This window comes from Dromiciops gliroides, chromosome 1 (genome assembly GCF_019393635.1).
Source record: "Dromiciops gliroides isolate mDroGli1 chromosome 1, mDroGli1.pri, whole genome shotgun sequence".
In the NCBI taxonomy this organism is placed as follows: domain Eukaryota; kingdom Metazoa; phylum Chordata; class Mammalia; order Microbiotheria; family Microbiotheriidae; genus Dromiciops; species Dromiciops gliroides.
Genome location: NC_057861.1, coordinates 165,797,894 through 165,825,372, shown reverse-complemented (window position 1 = coordinate 165,825,372; position 27,479 = coordinate 165,797,894). Strand labels below are relative to the sequence as shown.

The window sequence follows — 27,479 nt, the reverse complement described above, 5'->3', positions numbered from 1 at the left end:
CCAGGAACTGTCTTCCTGGGCTACTGGGCAAGCACGTGAAACTTCACAAAAGGTAGCTGACTTTTCTTGGCAGAGAATGAGGGGTTTAATCCAGGAGAAAGGCATAAAGGAAAAGACAAAAATGAGGGAAAGATACCAATACTGAACTTCTAGTTACCTTTTATAGTTCAGTGCAGAGGAGAGGCTCCTCTGACAAAAATCAATCCTCCCAAGGATCTTTGAGGCAGCTTTAGTTACTGAAACCCATTCCTTGAATGGTACTAAGAGATTGCTCATTCAGGAAATTGATCTTGAGACTTCTTTGAACCACTCAGATCTAGTGAAGAGTTTCTGTTCTTGTTGTTGAGTCATTTCAATCATGACTCTTCATGACCCTACTTCGGTTTTCTTGGCAAAGACACTGGAATGGTTTGCCATCCTTCTCCAGCTCATTTTACAGAAAAGGAAACTGAGGCAAATAGGGTTAAGTGACTTGTCCAGGTTCACACAGCTAGTAGGTGACTGAGGCCAGATTTGAACTCAGGAAAATGAGACTTCCTAATTCCAGGTCCAGTACCCTATTCATTGTGCCACCTAGCTACCCTAGTCAAGAGTTGCCTGTCCTCTTAACAAGATACCAATTAATATGTATATATTCTATAAAGTTATCTGAACATCAAATTGATCAAGGGACCTACAGTGATCATCTTCTTCTTCCTTTCAAAAACAATTAAAATTTAGCTGTCTTTTTTGTCAGAGAACCAGCAGATGTACAGATAACTCAAATCCTCTCCCCACTTGATAGCCTCTATTTCTTCTATATATCCAAGTCATTTTCAGTACCTTCTGATGACCAAATTACTTCTGTTTCTGCCTCTATTGATCTTCACCACCATGTCATCTACCATGCCTTCCCACTTTGAATTTCTTCATAGGTATTTGTCTTCTTAATACACAATGCTACCCACCCCTTCTTTCTCATTTATCTGAGTGTCATGGGTCTCATTCTACTAAGTCTCAGTGTTAGCTATGAGGTCTAACTTTCGACTAGGATCTCTTGTCTATTTTATTGTACATATATTGTACACTTTTGTGGAACTATTTAAAACCATAGATTTTATTACTGGCTCTTTGATTTTGTCTCTTGTGAACTTCTGGGTATCTCTACTACTATTTTCTTGTTAACACTGAAGAAATTTTCTATGATACCTAGCTTGGTGGATATATACAGTCACTTTTCTCTCCCCTCTGCTCCCACCCTTTTCAATTTAAAATCTGATTAAATTCACTAAACTCCAATCAAATATGTTCTTACCAGCTCAAATGTTAGGTGTACTTCATTACTAGACAGAATTCTATCCTTTTGGCATGGGTTTAGGATAAGTCAGAAGTTTCTCCTGTGAGAAGCAAAACCAAAGGTGACCAGATAACAGGACAGACATATGGAGGAATTGTGGGACTATGAAAGTTTAGCTTGGCCAACTAGATATCAGGATGGACACACCTGAGAAGTAAGGGGAGATAAAACTCTATAGCAGGAAAATCAGTTAGGCATGGCTAGGACCTGAGCTAGGGAGACAGAGATAACTCCAGAGGTTAGGACTATCACTTCCAATAAAAGAAAATCCCCATGACTCTCAGGAATCTTTCCCCACCCCACTCCCAAGAGGAATTTTCCATTTTCAGGTGGTCACCCCATCTATCCTTTATAAAAGGTTTTTCCTTCCTTCTGTTCTGAGAGGAAGATGTTTCTAAGCCATCTCCTCCCCTTGAGGCTGTCTTTAACTTCCCACTTTCTCTAGTGCCCAAATAAAAGATCATTTTATTTCTAATGAGACTGTGTGTGAGAGCGTAATTCTTTACAGAGGGATACCTAAGGACCTCCACCACTACCACCTATTTCCCCCATGACATTTTCCTTTATTTTAAGCCATGGTCCTGAAATCCAAATTCTAGTGTCACGTCTTTTTTCTTCTTCTTCTTTCTTTTTTTTTTTTTTTTTTTGGCAGGGCAATGAGGGTTAAGTGACTTGCCCAGGGTTACACAGCTAGTAAGTATCAAGTGTCTGAGGCCAGATTGGAACTCAGGTCCTCCTGAATCCAGAACCAGTGCTTTATCCACTGCACCACCTAGCTGCCCCTCAAGTCATTTTCTTAACCAGTTGTTCACTTCCCAAAGATAAGTACTACTTCTTACACTGATGTAAAGGAGATAAATGTATTTTCTTTGAGGAACTAGTTACATTATCTTTGCCAAAAATAGAAAAATGTTATTTTCAGTATTTATGGTTCACCTACTCTTACCCCTACTCCAGAATCAGAAATTCCACCTGGAATAGATTGATATGTTATAAAAATGGGAAAATTGGTAGATTGACATAAGTAAATATATCTCTAAAAAAAGAAAGTACTACCCACCAAATATAATTAGGAACACTTCATTTTTTGAAACCCCTGGCATAATTCTTAGTTGTAGTAAAAGTAACAGCAAAAAAAAAAAGTAACAGTAAAAGTAACATATAAAGTGGAAAAACTTAACGATTAACAATAGGAATCATTGATTCACAAAAAGAAAAAAAGCTGAAGTAATTGGACTAGTGATGTTCAGAAGATAGTGTATATATGCATTCAAGAAATGGTCACTTTGTGACATTCCTAAAAGTGATTTAAAAATTTTGTGTCCTGAGTAGGCCATTGCCAGCAGGTCATCAGTGGAGTCTTTTGTTTGACTTATATGGCAGGCACATTTTAGTCCAGCCAGCTTTAGGACTGGGAAACTAATAACATCATAGAAAACTGAACTATTATTTATACTAAAAAAATAATAAATATTTATTTATAACAGGAAAGTTGCCAACAACAAACAATGCCAAATATAGCAAAGAGAAAAAACTCAAAAAATTCTATTAAAAGCATATGCTTTAATCTCTCAGTTTGATTGCCTCACTCTTCCCCTTCTCAGTTCCCAGCTGGTTTAAACAGTAAAAATGACAATGCTTTAAAAGTTTAACCTCTCTTCCCTACTTCCTAAGTACCACGGCATCTTCATTTTACCTAATCTCCTTCTTTCTGGTTGCTAAACTAGGGATGACCTACAAACCACCCTGTCAGGTGAGGCTGTCTCCTGTCTTTCTTTCTTTTGTTTTTTTTTCTTTTTCTTTTTTGGTGAGGCAATTGGGTTTAAGTGACTAGCCCAGGGTCACACAGCTAGTAAGTGTCAAGTGTCTGAGGCCAGATTTGAACTCAGGTCCTCCTGAATCCAGGCCTGGTGCTCTATCCATTGTGCCACCTAGTACAGCCCCTTTCTCAATATCTTGGACCAGCTTTACCCAGAGGCATCCAAAACAGCCCCCTCTCCATTTTTTTTTCAACTCTCCCCTGCCTTTTATAGTGGAAGCACATAATGTCATTTTGTCTCACTTGTTTTCAATTAACCTCCCCCTCAACTGTATCTGTGAGTAATTCAGCAACCTGACTTTTTAAAGGGCCACACTATTCTGAACCACAACCAACATATGCTACATACAATTAGTCCCTCTAACATATGAATTTCAAGTTAAACATAAACAGATTCCATCAGTACACCCTACACACTTAATGATTACAAACAGAAATAATCCACAGGGCCAGATTGGGCAAGGGCACATAATTAAGATCATTCACAGAAAGCAGCATAATTTAAAGATTCATTTCAGCAAATCTGTATTGGCCAATCCCAGCCCAGGCCTCATTTGGCCATTGTTTGACCTCTAGATGGCTCAGAGTGGGCCTAAAGAGCAATTGATTCTATTTTCTCCAGAAACTCTGAAGGTCTTCCCGCCCTGCCCCTCCCCCTCCAAATCTATTTTTTAATTAATTTATTTGCTTTCTTGAACCAGGTAAAAGAGGCCTTTCTTTGCCTCTTTTCTACCTAGACTTAATCACTGAGAGGGTGTTGCCTCAGGTAAACTGAGACCTATGAAAGGCCTTAGCTTAAAAGGCCAAAATTTCCCATTGTGCCCTACGTGATCTCGAGTAGTCCTGATATTTTCATATAGATTTGTGTGTCTCTCTGTGTCTGTATGAATGTATATGTATATATGTGTATATATATATATATATATGTGTGTGTGTGTGTGTGTGTATGTGTTTATACACACACCCACACATATTTATATATACACACTCATATATTGCCACTGGACCCAAATGGCTCTGGAAGAGAGAGTGAAGGTGGTGACTGCACTGCCCTGCTTCACTTAAATCCCATTCACTGCAAGTCATGACATCACCTCATTGTCATGGTCCTCTTTGAGAATTCAATAAAGAACAAATAACAACAATTGGCTGACTATAATGTATTCAACATTCTGTTGGGCCCTGTGGTGGATATATCCAAAGATGCATGACCCATTTCCTTCCTTCAAGGAATCAACAATCTGAGGAGGGGAGAAACACAACTTAAAACAATTAGAAAAAAACCCTATAATTATTGGTTAAATTTAATCGTGTCAATACAATTATTGATATGATACTAATTGTAAGTTTATTGGTGGTCTGAACTCTAACCTCTGAGTGAATGAATCAGCAGTCTAAGAAAATTTTGGTGGGTGTGCCAAGGTGGATAAGAGGTAGGAAAGAGCCAGATAATATGGCATTAGGGAGAAAAATGCATTTATATTCAAGTGGATACTAGTTTGGAGGTAGCCCTCCCTGACCAGTGCCCAGAAAAAAGATGGTTACTAAACGCTAGTGATTGCTCTTGCTATTGAGTTGTTTCAGTCATGTCCAACTCCTCATGACCCCATTTGATTTTTTCTTGACAAAGATTCTAGAGTGGTTTGCCATTTCTTTCTCTAGCTCATTTTACAGATAAGGAAACTGAGGCAAACACAATTAAGTGACTTGCCCAGGGTCATATATCTGGTGAGTATCTGGGAGCAGATTTTAATTTGGAAAGATGTGTCTCCCTGAGTCAAGGTCCAGTGATGCTCTACTCACTGTGCCACATAACTGTCCAATGATTGCCCTAATCACCAGCATGTTTCATGAAGTCAGTGTGGAAAAGTATAGTATCTGCTGTGAGAGGACCTGGGTTCAAGTCCCAGTTTGGCTACTGATGACTTTTATCATTTCTCTAGTTTGTCTCTAACTCTTTTGTTGATTTCTCTTTCTCCTCCTACTCTCAAATGTCGGCGTCCCTCTTTTTTTTTTTTCACATTTAACCCTCCTTTGAACTAGTCCTAATCTCCTGGTTTCTTAAACTGCCATCTTCCTGATAACTTCTCTCATATCTTTATTTTATTTTTTTTTGGTGAGGCAATTGGGGTTAAGTGATTTGCCCAGGGTCACACAGCTAGTAAGTGTTAAGTGTCTGAGGCCGGATTTGAACTCAGGTCCTCCTGAATCCAGGGCCGATGCTTTATCCACTGCACCACCTAGCTGCCTCCTCTCATATCTTTATTTCCAGTTTTTGAGGTCTAGGCTTGCATCTCCACTTCCTGAAGGGTATGGCCATTTGCATGTCTTGCTTGAATATTCAACTCGATCCATTATTTCATTGATTAAGGACATCATTCCAATGAAACAGATGGACACCCATCTATCTATGGCAACCTATCCTATGCAACTCTTGACCATGTCCTCTTAAAAACCTGTCATAAAAGGTCCACCCAATGCAATGGAGGCCTTCTCTCATTTCTCATGACACCTCGAGAGTGCCAATAGAGCATTCTAGCTGCCTACCTATCACTTATCAACTCTTGTCCATTGTTTCTTATCATACAGTGGCTTGATCACATCCTTTATCCCTATTCTACTTCAAAGTTCCTCATTAGTTATATGTTGTATCCTATTCATATCCATCATGTATATCTCTCCATTACATTCACATCCACCATGCATTTCTCCAATTATTTTTAGTTTTTCAGAGGCAGTGGTATGCCCTGTCTCCAATGCCATATAGCAACACTGGTATATTGTTAGTATAGACAAGATAGACCTTTGCTTTCATGGAGAGTTTGAGGTAAATGAAAGAGCTTTACAATTTCCCAATAGTAATCTATCCTTCCTCCTGTTCAACTCCATATCCAACTTAATGTCCATTTGTATTGTCTGTCAACTATGCTTTTGAGTTGTTTCAGTCGTGTCCAACTCTTCATGACCCCATTTGGTGTTTTCTTGACAAAGATTTTAGTTACCTAAACATAGGTAAAAGAGAGAACATCCAAGAAAAGAAATCAAAGGGGGGAAATGGATGTCACATTGCAAGATCAAGAAGGCAAAGAGAAAATAGGAAAAAGTCCATTGATCAGCTCCTGAAAGAAACCCCAAGAGGAAAAGTTCTAGGAATGTCATAGTTAAAATCCCAAGTTTCTAGATCTAAGAAAAAAATACTTCAAGCATACAGAAAGAAAGAGTTCAAGTACCAAGAACTTGGAATTAATGTCATAAGCAGTTTATCCTAAAAAGGAAAAGACAGTCTTGGAATTTGATATTCCAAAAGGCGAAGATTTACCAACATGAATAATTTATCCTGCAAAATTAATTATATTCTTTAGGTAAAGAAAATGGATCTTTAATGAAATAGAGAGTACTTTTCAATCTTCAGAGGAATATACTAGAATTGAATGGGAGCTTTGAACTGCAAATGCAAGACCCAAAAGAAACTAAAAAGGTAACTACATGGAACACTTGAAAAGGGCTATCAGATAATGAAGTATTTACATTCTAATATGGGAAGGAAAAACAAGTGAACCTTCAAAATCCTATTGTTTTCAAGGGTCATTTGAAACTAAATAAACCAAATTGAGATGACCTGGGAATAGTTCATTTTGATGGACTTAGGAGAAGAGAAAAGAGGGAAAGAAAACGGAAAATCAGGAAAGAAAGGAGAAAGGGAGTAGTATTTTAACCATAATCAGAGCGAGTGAGGAAAGTTTTAGGGAGATGAATGTTATATGAACCTCACTTTCATATGAACAAGACAAAAGAGGGTCAAGCATACCTATAAAAGCTTGATGGAGAAATATATTGATTTTAAAATGCACTAATACTTTTGGGACACCCATTATTTCTCAGCAGTGCTGAAACCTTTTTTTAAAAATTGATCATGTACTGAGGTATAAAAATCTCACAGAAAAGCAGAATTATTGAGCTTTTTTTTTAACTGACTACAATGTAGTAACATGTCTATACAATAAAAGGCCTCTAAAGAAAGGATTAAAAATCAACTAGAAACTAAATAATTATGGGTCAAATAAAAAATCATACAATACATAGCATAATTTCATTAAATAAAATGACAACAATGGGACAATAAACCAATACTTTTAGGATGTAGCCAAACTTGTGCTGGTAAATGTTTGACAATGGGTTCTCTGGGAAAAGAAGAAATATGCACAAAGCATACTTTAAAGGTTAATATACATTATTAACATTTTCTCTATCACTTTCTTAAGTCCATACAACAACAACAACAACAACAAAACAATAAATCAAGTCCTAAATTGTAGAATTTGCCAGTTTACAAGGTGGAAATGAAAATTTAACTGAAAATTTAACAACTGCCTTTTGAGACCTGGTTCAAGCTGGTTCAGAGCATTCTCAGATGGAGCCCAAAGAGTCCTTGGGGAAAATGTATGTCTAAACTCTTTCATCAACAAAAGACAGAAAGAACATATCAATTAATCTGGCATAAAACTAAAAAGAAAAGCTAGAAAAACAAGAAGTCAAAATACTCTAATTGAATACCATATTTAAAATCATAAAATCAAAAATATTAATAAAATTGAAAGCATAAAATTATAGTCCTGTAGGGAAATTCAGTAATGAAAGCAGGGAAGCATAATAGAGAGGATTTGGGTACAGATTAAGTGATGTAAGGAGAAGGAATGTTGTCATCAAAGTATATAATATACCAAAGGTATCAAACATATGGCTCAAAAGATCCCATGAAGCCCTCAAGACTCCAAAGTATAGTTGGAACCAGACTAAAATGGAATTAGAAAATTTTTAGGGGCAGCTAGGTGGCACAGTGGATAAAGCACCGGCCCTGGATTCGGGAAAACCTGAGTTCAAATCCAGCTTCAGACACTTGACACTTACTAGCTGTGTGACCCTGGGCAAGTCACTTAACCCCCATTGCCCTGCAAAAAAAAATTCATTTTAAAATAGATATAGATATAGATGAGAGACTTGAATTATGCAGCTATCTGTTGGAACTCTCTGACCAAAGCAGAACAAGCAATAATTTCTTGACTCATCTTAATGATAATTTCATTCTTCAAAATATGGGGGGACCAAAAGGACAAAATTCTATTCTGGATTAGTTTCTCACAAAGAACAAAGGACTAATAGCTGGAGTTATGTAATCCTTCTACTTTTCCTCTATCAATTCACCATTATACCTTCCCCATCAACTCTTATAAACCTTCTACAGCTCTCCCTTCCTCATCGTGGGGGTTAGGGGTTCAGTGCCCTGTGATCTGAAAAATCCAAATAAAAATGTTTGGCCCTCTCTTCGTACCAAAGGTCTGATTTTTTTTCTTTTTTCTTTTACAGGGTGTTTATAGTGTCTTATTATAAATTTGGATTAAGTATTTTTCTGTGTCATCTGCAGCTTCTGCAAAATTCTTCCCCCAAAAAAAATTCCCATCTAATTTCTTATGCAAACCCATGATATATCAAAATCACAATGGGAAAAGTTGTGATGTAGAAGGGATAACTGTTCTTTCTCCTCAAGATTCCCAAGGTGTTCCCACCCACCTCTCTGCTAAGAACCTTCCTACATAGCTGACTAAAACTGCAAAGGCTATTTACTGAGAGTTTCCTCTTGTCCTCTCTTCTTTTCAAATTCATCTTCCTTCACTATCTCCTCTCTCATTCTTGTTTCACATGAAGTGATGGCCCTTTCAACAGCTCAATGGAGGATATATTGCAGTGGGAAAAGATGATTAAGGGAGACTGATTAAAGGGCTATATATAAAAGTCTAGGCAACTTAACTGATTGAACAAAGAAGAGATATTTACAAGAGATAAATTAAGGTAGAAATCACAGGATTTGACCAAAAAAACGGATATGTGGGATTAGGAGTCAGAATGAAAAATTGAAGATGGCATGAAGACTGGAAGCCTGGGTGACTAGGAGTGTGGTGGCACCCCTAAGAGTAAAGTCATGTGAATCTAGAATCAGCTGTCTGGTGGATTAGATTCACTCCTTCTTAATAAAAGTCCCTTGGTCTTAGCTGAGTTAGAAAGACTGAATTCTATTCACTTCTTCAGTGCTTCAGGGTGCAGTCAGAAAGCCTCCTTCCTACTCTGGACAGTACCTCCCAATAAGTCTCTCCAATGCTGAAGTCCCTTGGCTCTTTGCTCTGTCAACTTTCATTATTCTCTCTAGTAACTAACCCCTGGCATCTGAATGGCCCTCAAACTCCAATAAACTTCCAGAAAGTTCTGGAAATGCTGACAGAAAGAGTAGCTTAACAAATATAGTTGAATGAATGAAGTGAATCATAGGCAAGTAACCTCTTCTGTTTCTGCCCCATTCTTCTCAGGATTGGCCATTTTATCTGTGTCTACACTTAATCTGCTCTAATGCTCTAGAGAGACTAGAAAGATCACTGGACTGATTAACAGTCTTGAATACATCATTAACAAGTCCTATGGATTTAGGCAAGTGACTTTTTATTTCTATATAGTTATTACATGTTGTATGTCTTCCTTCCCTACTCCCCTTTACCATTTGATTGTGAATTCCTTGAGAGCAGGGACTGCTTTTGTCTTTCTTTGTGTCCCTAGTGATTAGCACAGTGCCTGGCACATAGCAGGTGCTTAATAAATGCTTCTTAACCTCACCATTCTGTACCTCAATTTCTGGAGTTTGAACAAAATGATCTCTAAGGTCCCTTCCAATGTTCATTCTATAAAATTTCCTACTGGAAGAAAATAGGAAGGGTGAGGAGAGAGAGGAAAAGAGGGGACAGAGAGAAGGAGGGAGAGAGATGTATGTTCATCTACTTATGTTTGCGTTCAAACCATGTTGTTATTTTTAAAGTTTGCAAAATCTTGTTCTCGCCTGCTGGGGGTTTTTTTGATACCCAAATATGTTTATGTATTCCCCATATGCTCTAGATTCATAGTATATGATATGCTTTCAGGGTTTTTTTAAACTGCTTTTATGCATTGTGAGATTTAAAATTGACTATAAGAGCATTAAACTCCCCTTTAACTTTTCCCTTATATATCTCCCAGACCAGTAAGAGAAAGAAGCCTCTGAGCTTTAATAAGAAAGGGATTAGCCTTTATTGTTTAGACAACAAACAGGTGATACTCATTAAGGAAATAAGAAAGTAGAAATACAAATGAATAGTCTTAGATCTAAGCTTAGTCTATATTCTTTTATAAAACTCACCGAATCCAAAAACTGCCTCTCAGGCTGAGAACTGGAGTCAAATGTGTGCCGCCACCGAGAACCAGAGCCAATCATCAGAATGTGCCGTCAAGCCAGAGAGTGTGCACGAGACCCAGAGCCAACTTCTGTTCTACCCTCCTTTTTAAGTTGGCATCCAGGCTTGCTAGGCCACGCTCTCTGTGCAGCAACCAGTGCACGGCTGTTCGTCATGGTCTCCTCCCCAAAAGGAGCGGTCCTTTAAAAGCCACTTTACCACAGCATCAGTCAGAAAAAAGTGTCCTGCATATACAAAAGGGAGAATAAAATATAGGGCCATGTGGCATCATGCAGCATATGTATGAGTTGAGGGGAAAAATAAGACCTAATAACCTCATTCACTGTTCTAATTGCTTTCTCCTCCACCTAAAGAGCCACATCAGTAGTACCACCAGGCCCCTTGGGGAAATCTTGGCCTTCTTATGAAACCAGTGGGCAATCCTTCCATCACTATGAATCGCTGGCAGTTTATGTCAACGAATCCAATTTTAGTCAATCAATACCCAGGCCACCTTTCAGCTCAGCACTCCCAGCTCTGGTAATGTCTCAGAATCAACTTCCCCCTTCCTCTTCAGTTCCAGTGACCTGGTTTCAAATTAGTTGTTCTCACCCCAATTTGATATCAAGAATTCTGTTGGCCGACCCCACCCCCTGACTTGTGAGCAGACAAGGGCTCAGAACAACTGACAGAGATGTGGTGCCTCTTGCTCGTGTGTCCCTCTGGCTTTCAGCCATCCCAGTGGAATAATCAGGGGGCTTGGAAATCATAATACTTCCTGTGGCTCTGCTTGCAATGTGGGACAATGAGGACTCAACACTTACCTTCTGCATTTCATTTATATAAATCAGTGAGGAGATCCATGTTTGACACTGTCAGAATTGTAACTAGAATAGAATGACCAGCACTTTGCTCTAGGAAAGGAATTCTTAACCTTTTTTTTGTGTCATAGCACAAACATTTTTATGTTTAGCAGTCTGGTCAAGCCTGGGGACTCCTTCTCAGAATTACAATTTTTAAATTCATCAAATAAAATACATAGAATCACAAAGGAATCCAATTATTCTGAAACAGTTGTCAAATTATTTTTAAAACAGGTTCAGAGATTTTAAGTCAAGAACTCTAGGGCATTAAATTTAGAAGGTACTAACTGCACCCTCCTTTAGTAGGATAGAAATTACAGTGCCTAAATATCAAGAATGCATATTGATAAAATAGAGTAGTGGATCCTGAAAAGCTCCTCACCCAAGTTACTGACCTCCTGAGGAGCTTTGGACTAATGTCCCAGGCTCTATCTGCTCTAACTTTCAGTTGAGGAAATGCCTCAGGTGCAAAAATTCCTATGTGTATTCTGACAAGATGTGGTCCACATATAGTCTTAATAACTAATGCTTATCTCATATTGATATATTCGGTAAAAATATTAAGTTTGAATTTTTTAAATGACCAAGTCATAATATGCTCATCAGAAAAGGGAAACCTAGTACTAGGAGTGTCATCTGATAAGTAGCAGCTGAGTGATGGATTTTCTCTATCTTCTGGTCAAAACAGGGTGATTAGTATGGCTACAAAGAAGCCAGGCCTGATTGCAATGAGTAGAGGAACCCAGAGATGCATCCTAGATTTTTCTGCCTTCCCCCTTAAGATAGGATCTTAGATCTCAACTATTCAGAACTCATCCATATGTTTTTCTCATACACTCCTGTATTTCATCCTCATTTTTTCAATTAATAAGTGTTTATTCTCTTCCCCATCCCCATGGGAAAAATAAAAGGAAAAAAGAAAACTCTTATAGATAAATAAGTATAGTCAGGCAAAACAAACTCTCACATTTGCCATGGCCAAAAATGCCTGTCATTCTGCATATTGAGTCTATCACCTCTCTGTGGAGGAGTGACATTCTTCATCACTTTATCATTTTCTTCAATCACAGCTGGTCATTTGACTGCAGAAAGGAATGTATTAGTGACAATACAGTGTAATAAAAATCACCCTCTACTTGAAGTTAGAATACTTTGGCCTAACTAGCTGTAAAAAAAAAAAAATAGTGATACACTCTGCAGAGTAATACAGCACACACACCCTTATCCCATGAGGGGTTCTATCTCTGGACTTTCAGAGGACACATTCAGTCCTGGGGCAACTTGAATCAGTGTTCTCTCTATCTCAGTCTCCCTGTCTGTCTCTCTCTGTGTGTATCTGTTACTCTCTCTCTCTTTTTTCTCTCTCTGTCCCTCTCCCTCCCTCCTCCCTTCCCTCCCTCTTACTTTTTGTCCCCAATCCTGGAATAACTTTCCAGAAAATATCTAACAGAAAGTATATGTATGGCTCCCACCTAGGCTCTAACCCCAAAGGGATAAAGAAGGTGTCTTCTAGGAAGTTATTGTACAAAGTAATAGATATCCAGTATAGGACAGCTTTAATTTCATCTACCACAAAAGAAATGTACACAAAAAATTCATAAATGCATGTAACAAAGACTTAAAGCATGGAACAATAACCCATTTCTTCTATCATACTCTGAGAAACCATTGCAGAAATCACCTCCTGCTAGGCAACCACCACTCCAACTTGGAACTTCCTCTCTCTTTATTTTTCTTTCTTTTTTTTTTATTTTTGGTTGGGCAATGAAGGTTAAGTGACTTCCCCAAGGTCACACAGCTAGTAAGTGTCAAGCGTCTGAGACCAGGTTTGAACTCAGGTCCTCCTGACTCCAGAGCAGGTGCTCTAGCCACTGCACCACCTAACTGCCCCCTTCCTCTCTCTTTAATTCGAAAGATTGCCACCATGACTGGAAATATCTATTTCTCAGGCTCTCTATTTGATAGTTGGTTTTTGTTTTTTGTTTTTTTTTTCCGTGAGGCGATTGGGGTTAAGTGACTTGCCCAGGGTCACACAGCTAGTAATTGTTAAGTGTCTGAGGCTGGATTTGAACTCAGGTCCTCCTGAATCCAGGGCTGGTGCTCTAACCACTGCGCCACTTAGCTGCCCCTATTTGATAGTTCTTAAGGAAGGAACACAAGGCCCAAGATGCATCCATGGACCTAAGGTCCCGTTATAGACTTGCCTAGGCAATCATACATTTCCATGTGCTCACTGTGACATGTCATGACCCCAGGGATTGGGGTCATCATTGCCATCACCTGGTAGTAGTCCAAAGAACAACTGGTCTAAAAATGTTCCCTCGTCCACAAAGAAAGAGGGGTGGTTTCTTACAGCTGAGATATGAATCATCTTCAGCCCAGTCCTCAATCACAAGGCCACCCATACAGGAACCAATCGAGAGCTGATGGATTGTGCATGTCCTAGTAACAAGGGGCTAGAGTCCTGGCTCATCACCACACATGGCCAGAGCATACACTTATCACCATGATGGCCCCCACTCTATCTGTGTAAACCTATAGCAAGCAACTTCACCTCAAGGGACAGCAATCTCCTCTTTTTTTACAACAAGGATAATATGCAGCCTAACAAAAAAAAAAAATGATGTGAGGATCAAATGAGATAATGTATGTAAAGCACTATCATTTGACAGGGACTTGGTATTGCTATTCTATGCAGAGCAATGACCCTAAAGCTTTTCTGGTCCCTGGATCTAGTCCCTAGACTACCTATCACTTCTACTCTGTTGGTTCTCCTCTCTGCTGTCACCACTGCTACCACCCCAATCTCATCAGGACAAATGGGAATATTAGTGCTTATCTAGGTGATTAGATGTCAGTGAGAAATGGCAGAAATAAAATTTTAATTTATTGCAGAAACAAAGGTAAAGATGTTTTCCTATGAAAATCCTTAACCCTGCAGAAAATCTGGCTGTGGACAACCAAAGTTGCTCTGGGGAAAAGCTTCAATTCAATAAATATTTATTAAGTACCTATTATATGAAGCCATTAGGGACACACAAAAAATTTTTTAATGAAAAACAAAGTTAAAAATGAAGAGAGCTCTCTCTCCTTCCCAGAGCTTACATTTTATTGCAGTAATACAACATATGCACAGATAAGTAAACACAAAGTCATTTGAGGGAGGAGGCTTTGGTCAGAGGGTAAAAACAGGGAAAAGAGCCATTTGGAGAAGTACTGTTATGGCATCCCTGAACCCAGGAGTCCTTGGAGGATTATGATCACTGAGCCTTAAAAATATTCTGCACAGAGTAGGCATTAATAACTTTTTGATGAATTTGTTGAATTGGGCTGGTGGAGGAGTCATGGAAAATGTGTGAACAATTCACCTGTTTGGTCCAGGGCAATCAGTGGTTAAGCACCACCTTATATTTATACACCTTGGGCTGTCACCCTTAATATATTGGGACTGAGATCACAGCATCGGTATGTGTATTCCTTGAGATTAAGGTATCAGGCAGAGACCTTTAAAGCAAGATACATTGGAGTAGGAACAAATGAATCAAACTGTTATCAAGCTTTACAAAACATGGAGGGGTTTTTGACATGTGAGTAATGTCTTTGCTGACAACCCAAGGATACACAACTTCCTCTAGCAGGACATGTTTAAAAGTAATTAAAGCAGGTTATGTATTGAGGAGGGAAATGGGCCAATTAAGTAAGAATTTCTGAAGTGTCTATATAAAAATAAGTATGTAAGACAATGTACAAGATTATCGGATTTAGAGACCTAGGACCACCATTCAATGTGATACCCAGCTCTAACTACTTGTGAAACTTGAGAAAGTCACTGAGCCTCAGTTTCCTCATCTATAAAATGTCTAGATTAAGGAGGCAGCTAGGTGGTGCAGTACATAAAGCACTGGCCCTGGAGTCAGGAGGACCTGAGTTCAAATCCAGCCTTGACACTTACTAGTTGTATGACCCTGGGCAAGTCACTTAACCCTCATTGCCCCACACACACACACACACACACACACTCAAAATGCCTGGATTAGATAAAATGATCCTTAAAGTCCCTTCTTAATCTGAATCTTATGGTCTTTTCCCAGGCCTGATTCCCCTTTACCTGTATCTTAACTATCTTAACTCGGGGTGCTCATGGTTCTCGAAATCACTCAACCTCTGTTGATGAGGGAACCTGATCAATGCAAGGGGATTAATTAGTTCATCTCCTCCCCACCTTAGTTTCACTCCTGAATGTCATCAAAATCTTTCTCCTGTATCCTAGAGGAAGAGTAGAAAAGAAAATAAGAGTATGTGGCACCCCCCCCGCCCCCGTACAGCTACAACCATAGATAGTATTATATCCAAAAGTAGTTCCTCCAACTCACCCAACAACATGAAATATGTGCTTAACAAATACTTATTAACTGGCTGACTGATCATTTTTAGGTCCTAGTCTCACATGAGGCTTCCTTATCTCAATTTCAGAGGATCCCTGAGAGGAACAATGGTTTTTTGCAATGTTTCTCTCTCTCTTACCTTTGGAATATATACTCAGGTAGCCTCTTCCAAAGAGTTCCAAGAAACTCCTAGAACAAAAAATAAGGAAATTTTGAACATATGTGTTTGACTTAAAGTAAATAAGTACACCTTTAATTAGTCAGATTGGCCTTGGGGGGCAGGGGAAAGGAAGGTTGGGGCAAGATGTAAAACAAGACTTCTAGTCTGTACCCTGCCACTGATTCTCCATATGCCCTTAGGAGAATCACTTTCCCACTCCATTAGAATTTCCTTAGATTGACAATTTCTTCTGTAGATAACTTCAACCTTCCTTTGTAGCCTTCATCTTACACCATTAGATCTCATCATATGGTTTATACTGTAATCCAACTGGACCACTAACCTGTCCCCAAAACATTTTTATTATTCCCAGCTTTGTCTGATATTGTTCTCTTTCTCTATGATGCTTCATCCTTAGAAACCAAACTTCCATTATGCTTCCTTCACCAAGCTTTCCTTAATTCCTTCATCTTATGCCATGTTACTTAATATTATTAATAGTAATCATTATATTCTCATTTATTTTGCTTCTTTGTTTATATATTTTATCTTCCCTAATAAATTGTAAGCTTCTTGAGAACAAAGAACATGCCTTATTCATCTTGCTGTGTAATTTAAGATTCTAAATGTGGATTCTAATCTGTTCCCCCAGTTTTGGGGGAAACTGACTAAAATCACTGATAAAAAGAGTTTAGGGTTTTTTAAGGGTTTATTGGAAAATAGAAAGAAAAAGATTGAGAACAGAATTCCAACAGCCTGGCATTCCTATCTTTCCTCAAATTTCCTGTGAAGTCCTCTGCTGCCACCACCATCAAGTCAGGAACCCAAAAGCACAAGAGCTCTCTGCCCAGGCTCCCTCTCCTCCTTCCTGTCTCCTCCCAGAAAATAGGAGGCTCCTCAAGTTGATTGGCTGGTAGCCTTGATAGACAGCACCCATGAGCAAACGTCATTTCCTGATGCCAAGGAAAAGCCACAATGCCTCTGAGGCATTTTCCTCATGGTGAAGCTTTCCCACAGCAAGTCTCCAGTAGGTGGCATCATTCCAATCATTACATTGCTATATTCCCTCACTGTTGTGGTTGTTCACTTGTTTCACTTGCTTCCAACTCTTCATGACCCCATTTGGGCCTTTCTTGGCAAAGATGAATAAGCATTAAATAAATGTTTGTTCAATGAATAAATAAACTCCTTTTACATCCAAACTAGACTGGTGTCTGTTAGTGATCCACATTGTGCCTGCTCACTGAGTTGAGGGCTACAAAGCCTCATGCCATCCCTCTATTCCCTCACCCCACCAAACCTCCAGGTTAAAAAAAAAAAAGGCATTTCCTTATGCAGATGGGCTACTTCGTGATAACTGATGGTATGGTGCAGTGGATAGAAATCTGGCCTCAGACAAAAGTTAGCTATGTGATCTTGGACAAGTCACTTAATGTCTGCCTCCATTTTTTCAACTATAAAAAAGAGATAATAATAGCACCTATCTCTTAGAGTTGTTTTGAGGATTAAATTAGAAAAATCTGTAAAATCACTTAACACAGTGTATGGCACATAGCAGGTATTAATATAAATCCTCCCATCCCTTCCCCTTCCCTCCCCTCCCCTTCCCACTCCTTCCCACTCCTCCCCTCCCTTCCCCTTCCCTTCCCTTCCCTGATGGAAAATTAAAACATGAAGCTGCCAGATATTCTTTACCATTTAGGAAAAGAAGCATGACATTTATTTGAGATGAGAGTCATTAACAGATGTGCCTGTACAGACTTTGTTGAGTTGCATACAATAGGTTTTTCTGAGGCACAACTTGTATCTTCTAAGTCTTTTCAGTCATGTCTGACTCTTCCTGACCCCATTTGGGGTTTTCTTGACCAGGATACTAGAAAGGTTTGCCATTTCCTTCTCCAACTCATTTAACAGAGAGGAAACAGGCAAACAGGGTTTGCCCCCATTGTTCAGGGTCCCACAGCTAGCAAGTGTCTGAGGCTGAATTTGAACTCAAATCTTCCTGATGCCAGGCCCAACACTGTGTCACCTAGATGCCACTGTCTCTTCTATAATTCATTTCAATTCAGGATTTATTAAGTGCCTACTATATGCAAAGTAGTGATTTACATGCTAGGGACAAAGAAAGAATCAATGGCCTGTCACTTAATGGATCATAGGTCTACAGAATTTTAGAAATAGAAGGTAGTTTATTCTGACCTTTCCTTTTACAGGCCCCATAGGTCAAATGACTTGTCCAAGACCACTGTGAGAAAATAGTGGGATTTGGCAGATCTCTTTAGGTGCGTCTGTCCTTTGGTTTAGTTTCTCAAAGAGAAGGTTCTTTTGATTTACCCCAGAAAACTTCTGAGGTTACCCAGGGGCCCATAACACCAAAGGCTCACCTGGAGATTAATCTAAACTGATTGATTTAAGTGAGAGTGATTGACTTTGCTGATTTCCTACTTCAAGTTAATTAGATTGTAACCACACCTGGCTAGCCCTTAAGAAGGTATTGCTCTCAGAAGCTAAGGACTTTGAACTCAACTTGAGACCACCTTCAAGTCCAGTGAACCAATGGATTTGGATGACACCTACCAATCAGCTTGAAGCAGTGTGTAAGGACCGCCTCTGCTCCAGACCTATAAACAGCTTCCACACTCAGTTTAAGGAGAGTCCATGGTTGAAGCAGTATCATGGCAGGAGGACTTGAGGAAGAACCAGACCAGGATGGAACTCTAGGCTAGATAGGCCTTTTCTTAACTCCACATGTTCTTTTTTTCTAATACCTAGTATTCTTGAATAAATGCTTAATGGCCAAAGATTTGTACTAAAGCTTCTAATTTAAGGCGACCACACATTAGATTTTTTAGACATCACAATTAAATTTTAAACATCACACCACACAGTTAGTTAATGGCAAAGTTAGGACTTGAACATGGATCTCCTGATTCTTAATCCACTGTCCTTTACAGTATACCACATTGCCAGTCAATCAATAAAGTTTGTTTGGGAGGGGGGGGCGGTTTGAGGGGAGGCAATAGAGCTCAAATGAATTGCCAAGTGTTATGGGGGAAATTGGGTGGGGGTCTGGGGTAGGAGTCCTTAGGAATTCCTCTTTAAAGAATTACACCCTCTTGCACACAAATCCAATTAGAGTAAAATAATAGTTCATTTAGGTACTAGGGAAAGGAAACAAAGAGAGGAGTCCTTGGACTTCTTCTCATGGGAGAAGCCATGGCACAGAGTCGTAGCTCTCCAAGATACCTTTCTCTTCGAACAGTAGACAGGCAGAAACTTTTATAGAGGACTGATGGTGGTCTGATGAGGTGATCATCTGACTATGAAAAATTCCCTTATTGGGGGAGGACCATCCCCCACTGGTGGTGGCTGAGGGAAGTTGAATGAAGGGCAGCTTGGGATCTCTCAGGCCATCTCTCTCCCTCTCATACCACAAAGGCAGCAGCCACACCTAATCTTATCTCCCCAGGGGTGGGGGAGACTGGAATGAAGGGTGGTGGTCCTGGAGCTAGCTCAGTCCTGATCACTTATCTCTTTAGGTGTGTCTGTCCTTTGGTTTAGCTTCTCAAAGAGAATGTTCTTTTGATTTACCCCAGAAAACTTCTCAGGTTACCCAGGGGCCCATAACACCAAGGATTACATGGCTAGTATCTGAGATCGAATTTGAACTTAAGTCTTCCTGATTCCAAGGCTGATGCTCTATCCATTGTGCCACCTAGCTGCCCCTTCAACAAAGTTTTATTGAATCTATCTTTACCTTCTAGTTATTTGAGTAATTGTGCTTTTAAAAAAGTAGGCAGCAAGGGGTCATGTGAATGGCGCAAGGAAAGAGCTTTCTGTTGTTAATAGGATTCTATTTCTTGATTCAAAACCACCCTGTCCCTTTAAAAGGGGCAATGTCACTTGTCCCCCTCCTTAAATTTGGCCTTGTACAATGTACAGAAGATACAATGTTTTCCCCCAATCCTCAGTGGTAGCTGAGGGGCAGGCATTCTAGAACTAGGCTGCAAGTCAAGGAAAAATGGAGCAAAAGGTGAATCCATATTCCCTCTTGCAATTTTCTCTCTCTTTCATATAGGCAATATACCTCTGCTATTCTCCTCTTTTCATTAGCTCCCCTCTCCTGTGCTGGTCACAATAGAAGCAGCAGCTCTCTTCCCCATTTCTTAGGGGCCTTTTCTTTCTCCCTGGAAGGCTGCTAGACTTCCCATCAAAGTACATCCAAAAGAGCCTAGGAGAGGTATGGATGTATAATAAAACTCCATCCTATTTGTAGAAATACTTATGTGCCTGTAACTTTAAGGTTCCTAAGGATTACATTTTCAATTTATTGAAGTCACTTTATCTAGATTTGCATGCTTATACTAAGCCAAAAATTCCCCTAAAGTTCATGTGCTTAGGAGTCCTTATTAAGTTCCCTCTTCCTCTCTCTTGAGTACCATCCTGTTTACTGTATCAGCCACTTGCTTCTAAGGTCTCAAGAGTGGCTGGCTAGGAAGGGGGAGTCAATGGTGTCCCCAAACCCCTCCCTGGAGGCATAAGAATACAAAACTTTATTTAAGTGGGAAATGACTAGCAGAGACAACGACCGCACTTGGTAACAACATGAAAGGAGCACTGACCCTGGGTTCAGGAAATGTAGACTCAAATCACTCCTTAACCTCCTTGGACCTCAGTTTCTTCATCTGTAAAATAAGGGATTGGTCTAGATGGCCTCTGATGTTCCCATCCAACTCCTAAATTTCAAAGGAAGGAGAGATCACCACATAGAGGGATGGTTAGGGAAAACTTCACAGAGGAATAGGACTTGTTATGTGCTCTGAAAGATGGATTACTTGTTATAACACAAGAGCATATCCTAGGTCCCTTACATAGGAATGAGCAAAAGTGATCTAGGGACAGTTATTAAACTATTAAAGGCAACACAGTAGCAATAGGGATCTTCGATGGGCGATAGATCTAGAGAAAGAATTGGAATTCGAACTCAAGTCCTCTGACTTCCACTCCCTCCAAATCCAGGGCTCTTTCTACCGGACTGCGCAGTCCTCTCTTGATGAAGCTTTTGCTGCAGCAGAACTGGTGATCAAGAAGGCTGAAAGGCAGGGTTGGCTCTCAGCCTTTGTGAGAATGAAAGGTGAGATTGCGTAATGTGGCACCAGTGCCCCTGAGCATCTCTCCTGCTCTAATGTGGCAGACAGAGCAATAGAGCCTGGTGGAAGGGTTAGTGGGTCCTGCTGCACCAGGGATCAGTGGGAGGGGGCTAATTAGAATCCTTATCTCCTCAGGGCGAGCTCAGCCAATAGGAGTTTCACCTGATGATGTAATGCTCCAAACCTGGTATTTCATTGGCTGAGTCTCTTTCCGAGTTTAAACTATTTATTCATTTTCAGAAATAGCAAATGGGCATAAACAAAACATTGAGAAGGGAAGACCTGAAACACTGACAAGTGGGAGATGCTAGTAAAATACAAGACAGTTTTTAAAAAGTGATTTAGTGAAACTACAGTAGCAGGATTCAAAGCCCTTATCAAGACGGGCAGGAACGCCAGGTCCCCGGGAAGTAGGCACATACAGCTTCTCCCTATAATAAGACAGGACTTGCTTTATTGGCAGCACTGCTCAGAGTGCTCCCTCAGGCCTATTAAAGCCGACCCTCATCTCACTGGACTATGCCTGAATCACTCCCCTGGCATGAAACCAGTGTTAGGTCTGCCCTTTGTGTAGCTCTGATTAGCTGAATTATTGTCTGACTTAAGGGCAGGCATAGAAGGTTGCACTTCTCACCCTAGCCCCAGCTGCAAGTTGAGTCAGATCTCCTGCCATCCTATACTCCTCTCATATATTTCTATTCTAATTTGTGATGCTTTTGTGTACATTTCTTATCACTCCAGTTTCCTATCCCCACTAGAGTATAAAATCCTTGAGGGCAGGGACTCTTGTTTTATTTATCTTTATAACTTCCCATCACCTAGCTAAGTGTTTTGCACACATGAGATGACTAATAAATATCTTGTACTATGATTTGCTTCACCAGTGACCTCAGATCTCAACAGACCCTCTAATTGGGTTTGATTGGCCAGTCTTTAGTAGAGAAGAAAGGAAATCTATAAAGTATAGCCAGAAGAATTCCTGAGGAATCAAATGGAGAAAGAGAATCATAGACTGCTGACTGCAAAAGACCTTAGGGGTCATCTGGCCAAATTAAAACCCAGAGAGGTTAAGTGGTTTCCATAAAAATCACAGAAGTAGTAAGTGACAGAGGTAGGATTCCACTCACTCTAAATTAAGTGCCATACTCACGTTTTTGAGAGACAAGGTTGCTCTATGCCCATTCCATGGTCCTATTAAGTGACCCTGAGCTCAAAGAAAGAGTAAGAGGACCTGTGCTAGTCCATACCCTGACCAAAGTCCAGTTCTGCTCTTTTGATTGAGAGACTCAACCCTGCCCCTCATGTGCCTTGTGACTTCAGGATTATCCCTGTTTATGATCCTTATTTCACCCAAAAAAGAGTGAGGTATCTCTTCCTTTGCACCAGATGATGATTATATAATTTACAGAGTATCCCTTGTGAAACAGGATAAGCAAATTCCTTAACCCAGAGTGCCAATGGGAGGCTAAGCAATCAGCAAAGAATACCACTGGGTGTCTAAAACTCAATCTATCAAAAAGCATTTCTTAAGTTCCTAATATATACCAAGCACCAAAAATGAAACACTTTCTGCCCTTCAGGAAGGAGCCTACATGTTATATGGAGAGACCCACAAAAGTAAATACAACATATGCATAAAGGAAGTACAAGGTAATTTCAAAGGGAGACACTAGAAATTCGGGGGAAGGAGGATTAAGAAAGGGATAAGGAAAACACCTCTTGAAGAAGGTAATTACTGACCCACTTTGAATGGAGCTGGAGTTCCAAGAGGTAGAGGTAAGGAAGGGATGGAGGAAGAAGGGGACTGAAAATAGAAAAAGAAAGAGAGATGGCTAAGAGAGGGAAATAAAGAAAGAAGGTAGAATGATATAAGTGGAAAGAACATTGGAGCAAGGGTTTGGAGCCCTGAATTTTAGTCCAACTCTGTTGCTAATTAGCTGTGTGACCTTGAACCCAATCACTCTTCATATCTAGATGTGATTTCCTCATCTGTAAACTGAAGGGTTTCATCGAGATTCTCTCTGAGTTCCCCTCCCAGCTCCCAAATGCTATGATCCCCTTTCAAGAGGAGTAAAGAGTGCCACAAGTCTCTGTGCTTTCTTTCTGAGAAGTCCTTTGCCAAGTGCTGCTGTCAGTACTGTAAGCAGAAGTAGGAAGATTTTTTTTTTAACTGCTGTGGCTCATCGCAAAGCACCTCAGAGCTGCAGAGCCTCTATGTGCATGTTAGGCTCACCTTTGAGCCCTCTGCTTAATTGAAAGCACAAGTAAATACCTTCTCTCTCCAAGCCTACCCTTCCTAACCTCCCAGGAAACATGGGCTCAAGCAATCATCTCTTCTAAACCCTAGAAATGAGCCTGCAGTGAAAGAAGGCTCCACCCTTCTGCTGGCTTCATTTTGGGGAATGAGGTGGTGGTGGGGGAGGAGGTACAGAGATTCAAAAGAGTGACATCCCAGTTCCAGGGATGATGAACTTGGACTCTGGAGCCCATTTAGGATAAGGACAGAACAGGAAATCTTTTTCCAATACAATCTTTTTTCAACAGCAGAGCCCAGATGTAAAAGGAGTGAGGCATCATTCCTAAGACCCTGTACTATTCCCACTCCACACAAAGCCTTCTGGTGTCATGATGGACTCAAGCTTACTCCCCCTTTAATATTCAGTATGATAGAGAGTGGAATGAATAGGGCATTCAGGAAGGACTAGCATCTCTGGTGTGAGGGTTTGCTGAGCCCTTTTCAGGGCTGCTCATCCATCTTTGGTGTTCACCTGTGACCCTACTCTCACCTGTAGCTCCAAAAAACTGTAGCATATGATGCAGCCACAACCTAGTAAAAATCATCTCAGCAGATGGGCTGAACCGAGTTGAGAGCAACCAACAGGCCTCAAACCTGTAGGTGAGTAAGGGGAGTGACATTATGCAACTCTGTCTCACTTAAATCCAATTTATGTGCAAATCAAGACATTACCCCATAATGTCATTGGTCCTCTTTGAAAATGAAAGAATGAACAACAGCAAGGTGGAAAACAGTGGATGGGATGCTGGATGGACTTGGAGACAGAAAAACTTGTGTTTAAATCTTATCTCAGACACTTACTAGCTATGTGACCCTAGACAACAGGTCTCTTAATTTTTTTACTCTTCCACCCACATCAGCTACACACAGAGGTAGTCATTAATCTTGCTATCACCCACAAGTATTCCACTTTTCATGTTCATGATCTCTGAAATTATTATATCTCATCATAATTTGTTGTCATTCTACCTTATCCTCTACTTGTAACCCCCAAACCCTCACCATAATCTCCAGTCCCTCAACCCTTCAGTTCTTTCCCAGGTCATTACCCCAAATGGGGTAGACTATTCTTCCTTCCCCATCTTGACAATTTGGCAAACCAGTTGAATTCTATACTGTACTCTTCTTTTGAGTACCCTGCCCCCATATCATATCACCAATCTTGCCCTGCCAAGCTTCAACCTTGGATCGCTCCCCCCTATCCATTGCCTTCACTCATTCTGCTGAACAAAGCTAGAGAAAAACACAAAACTGTGCTAACTGAATCAATTATAGATTCATGTTACATAATCTCAACTGGGCCCTCACTTTAGAAAAGGCAATCTTTCAATACCTCACTAGTTAACCCAGCATCTCACTCACTAAAGAGGTTCTTCTAAACCTTTTCATCCCTCCTCAAATGTTCCTTGGCTCCCCTTCACCCTCCCATCCCAGCTGAGAACCTTGACTCAAATTTCACTGAAAAAAAATGAAGCCATTTTCTGAAAGCTATCTCTTTTCTCCTCATAATCTCATATGATTCAGATGGCTTTTGCCACTATCCTCCTTCACCCCTGTCAATAAAAAAATTAGGATCCATTCTCCTTGCCAAGTCAACCCCCTCTATATGTGCAAGTGATCTCATTCCATCACATCTTCTCCAGCAGATTAACCCCTTCATCAGAACCACTCTCACTAATTTTTTTTAAATTTGTATGTTATTTTATTTAAATAGTATTTCTTTCCAATTGTAAGTAAAGACAATTGGATAAAGTACCAGCCCTGGATGCAGGAAGACCTAAGTTCAAATCTGGCCTCAGACACTTGACAGTTACTAGCTGTGTGACCTTGGGCAAGTCACTTAACCCTCATTGCCCCCACAAAAATAAATAAATAACAAGTAAAGACAATTTTAACATTCATTTTTTTGAAAATTTGAGTTCCAAATTTTTCTCCCTCCATCCCTTTTCCCAAAAATGAAAAACAATTTGATATAGGTTACACATGTGCAATCATATAAAATATTTCCATAAAAAAATGAAAAAATAAAGTGAAAACAGTTTGCTTTGATCTGTGTTGAAACTCCATCAGTTCTTTATGTGGATAGCATTTTTCATCATGAGTCCTTTGGAATTGGCATGGATCACATTGCTAAGAAGAGCTAAGTTATTCATGGTTGACTGTTCAAAGTTGCTATTACTGTGTACAATGTTCTCCTCGTTCTGCTCATTTCACTTTGTCTCAGTTCATGTAAGTCTTTCCAGGTTTTTCTGAAATTCATCTGCTCATCATTTCTTATAGCACAATAGTATCCCATTACATTCATTTACCACAACTTGTTTAGCCATTTCCTAGCAGAAGGGCATCCCCTTCAATTTCCTATTCTTTGCCACCACAAAAAGTCTCACTAATTTTCAATCTCTCCCAGTCTGCTGGCTGTGTGGCTGCTGCCCATAAATAGCACCATGTTTCCCCCACTGTCAAAAACTTTCACTTGCTCCAGCTAGTCCATAACTTTTGTCCTATTTATCAATTCCCTTTGATGGCCAAAATTTATGAGAAGGTCATCTACAATCCATGATTCCACTTACTTTCCTCTCACTCTCTTCTTAACTATCCATAGTCTGGCTTTAGACCTCATCAGTCAACTGAAGTGGTTCCTTCCAAAGTTAGCAGTGATCTCTTAATCACCAAATCTAATGACCTTTTTTGGTTTTGGTTTTGGTTTTTTCTGGTGAGGCAATTGGGGTTAAGTGACTTGCCTAGGGTCACACAGCTAGTAAGTGTTAAGTGTCTGAGGCCAGATTTGAACTCAGGTATTCCTGACTCCAGGGCCGGTGCTCTATCCACTGTGCCACCTAGCTGCCCTAATGACCTTTTAGCATTCCTCATCCTTGGTCTCTCTGCAGCCTTTGACAGTTTGAATCATCTCCTTTTCTTTGATATTCCCTTCTCTCTAGGTTTTCATGTCATTACTCTTTCTTGGTTTTCTTTGTATCTATTTGATCATTCCTTATTCTCCTTTGTCGATTTTCAACCAGATCATACCTGCTAATAGTAGGTGTTCCTCAAAACCCTATCTTTGGCCCTCTTCTCTCTCTTTGTTATCTAACTTGATATCACATCAGTTTCCATTCATTCAACTATCATCATTTTGCATATTATTCTCAGATCTATTTGTCCATTCCTAACCATTCTCTTGGCCTACAATCTCACAACTCCAATTATTTATTGAACTGGATGACTCACAAACATCTTGAATTCAATATGTCCCTAACTGAATTCATTATCTTTCTCCAAAAAAAACCCTCCCATCTTCCTAATTTCCCTAATTACAACTGGAGGTACCAACATCTTCCCAGTCACTCAGGCTCAAAACATAAGGGTTATTTTTAATGTCCTCTCTCTCAAATCTGTTGTCAAGTCTTGTTGTTTCTACCTTCATAACATCTCTATTATATGCTCCCTTCTCTCCTCTAACACTTCCACCACAGTAGTACAGGCCCACATCACCACATGTCTGCACTACAACAATATCCTGCTGATTTGGTCTCCTTTCCCCAAGTCTCTCCCCACTCCAGTGCATCCTCCACTCAACTGCTAAAATGATCTTCCTAAAGTCTGCCCATGTCACCTCCCTATTCAATCAACTCCAGTGGTTCTCTACTGCCTCCAAGATCAAAATGTAAATACATCTGTTTGGCTTTTAAAGATCTTCATAGCCTGGCCCCTTCCTACCTTTCCAGTCTTCTTACATATTACTGACTTTCTTGCATTCTGTCAGCCAGTCACACCAGCTTTTTTGCTGTTCCTCAAAAATACCCATCCCATTTCCCAACTCCAATTTTTCACTATCACCCATGCCTTGAACTCTCTCCCTCCTTATCTCTCTGCCTCCTGGTTTTCCTGGCTTCCTTCGAGTCCCAGCTTAAGTTCCATCTTCTAAGAGAAACCTTTCCCAACATTCCTTAATTGTAATGCCTTACTTCTGAGATGATCCCCACTTTATCCTGGATCTATCTTCTTTGTACATAGTCATTTCCATGTTGTTTTCTCAATTAGAGTATGAATGAGATATTTGAAAGCAGGAAATGTTTGCTTTGCTTGTTTATTTTTTCCCTTCTTTGCCTCCTCAGGATTTAGTTTGGTGTCTGACACACAGTAGGTGCTTAATAAATGCTTGCTGACTTGTTGACTTCTTCTGGAGCTGAGTTCCTCAACTCTAACATAAGAGGTTTGAA

General features: G+C 40.0%; 1 protein-coding gene across 1 annotated transcript in view; it reads left to right on the top strand.

Moving 5' to 3' along the window:
* Window positions 1-10,517, top strand: part of LOC122746796 (general transcription factor IIF subunit 2-like) — a 120,299-nt gene extending 109,782 nt beyond the window's left edge. The window contains exon 7 of the mRNA XM_043992782.1: window positions 10,395-10,517. Within this exon, the coding sequence (XP_043848717.1) occupies window positions 10,395-10,517 (123 nt within the window). The remainder of the gene's footprint in view (window positions 1-10,394) is intronic.
* Window positions 10,518-27,479: the final 16,962 nt, after the last annotated feature.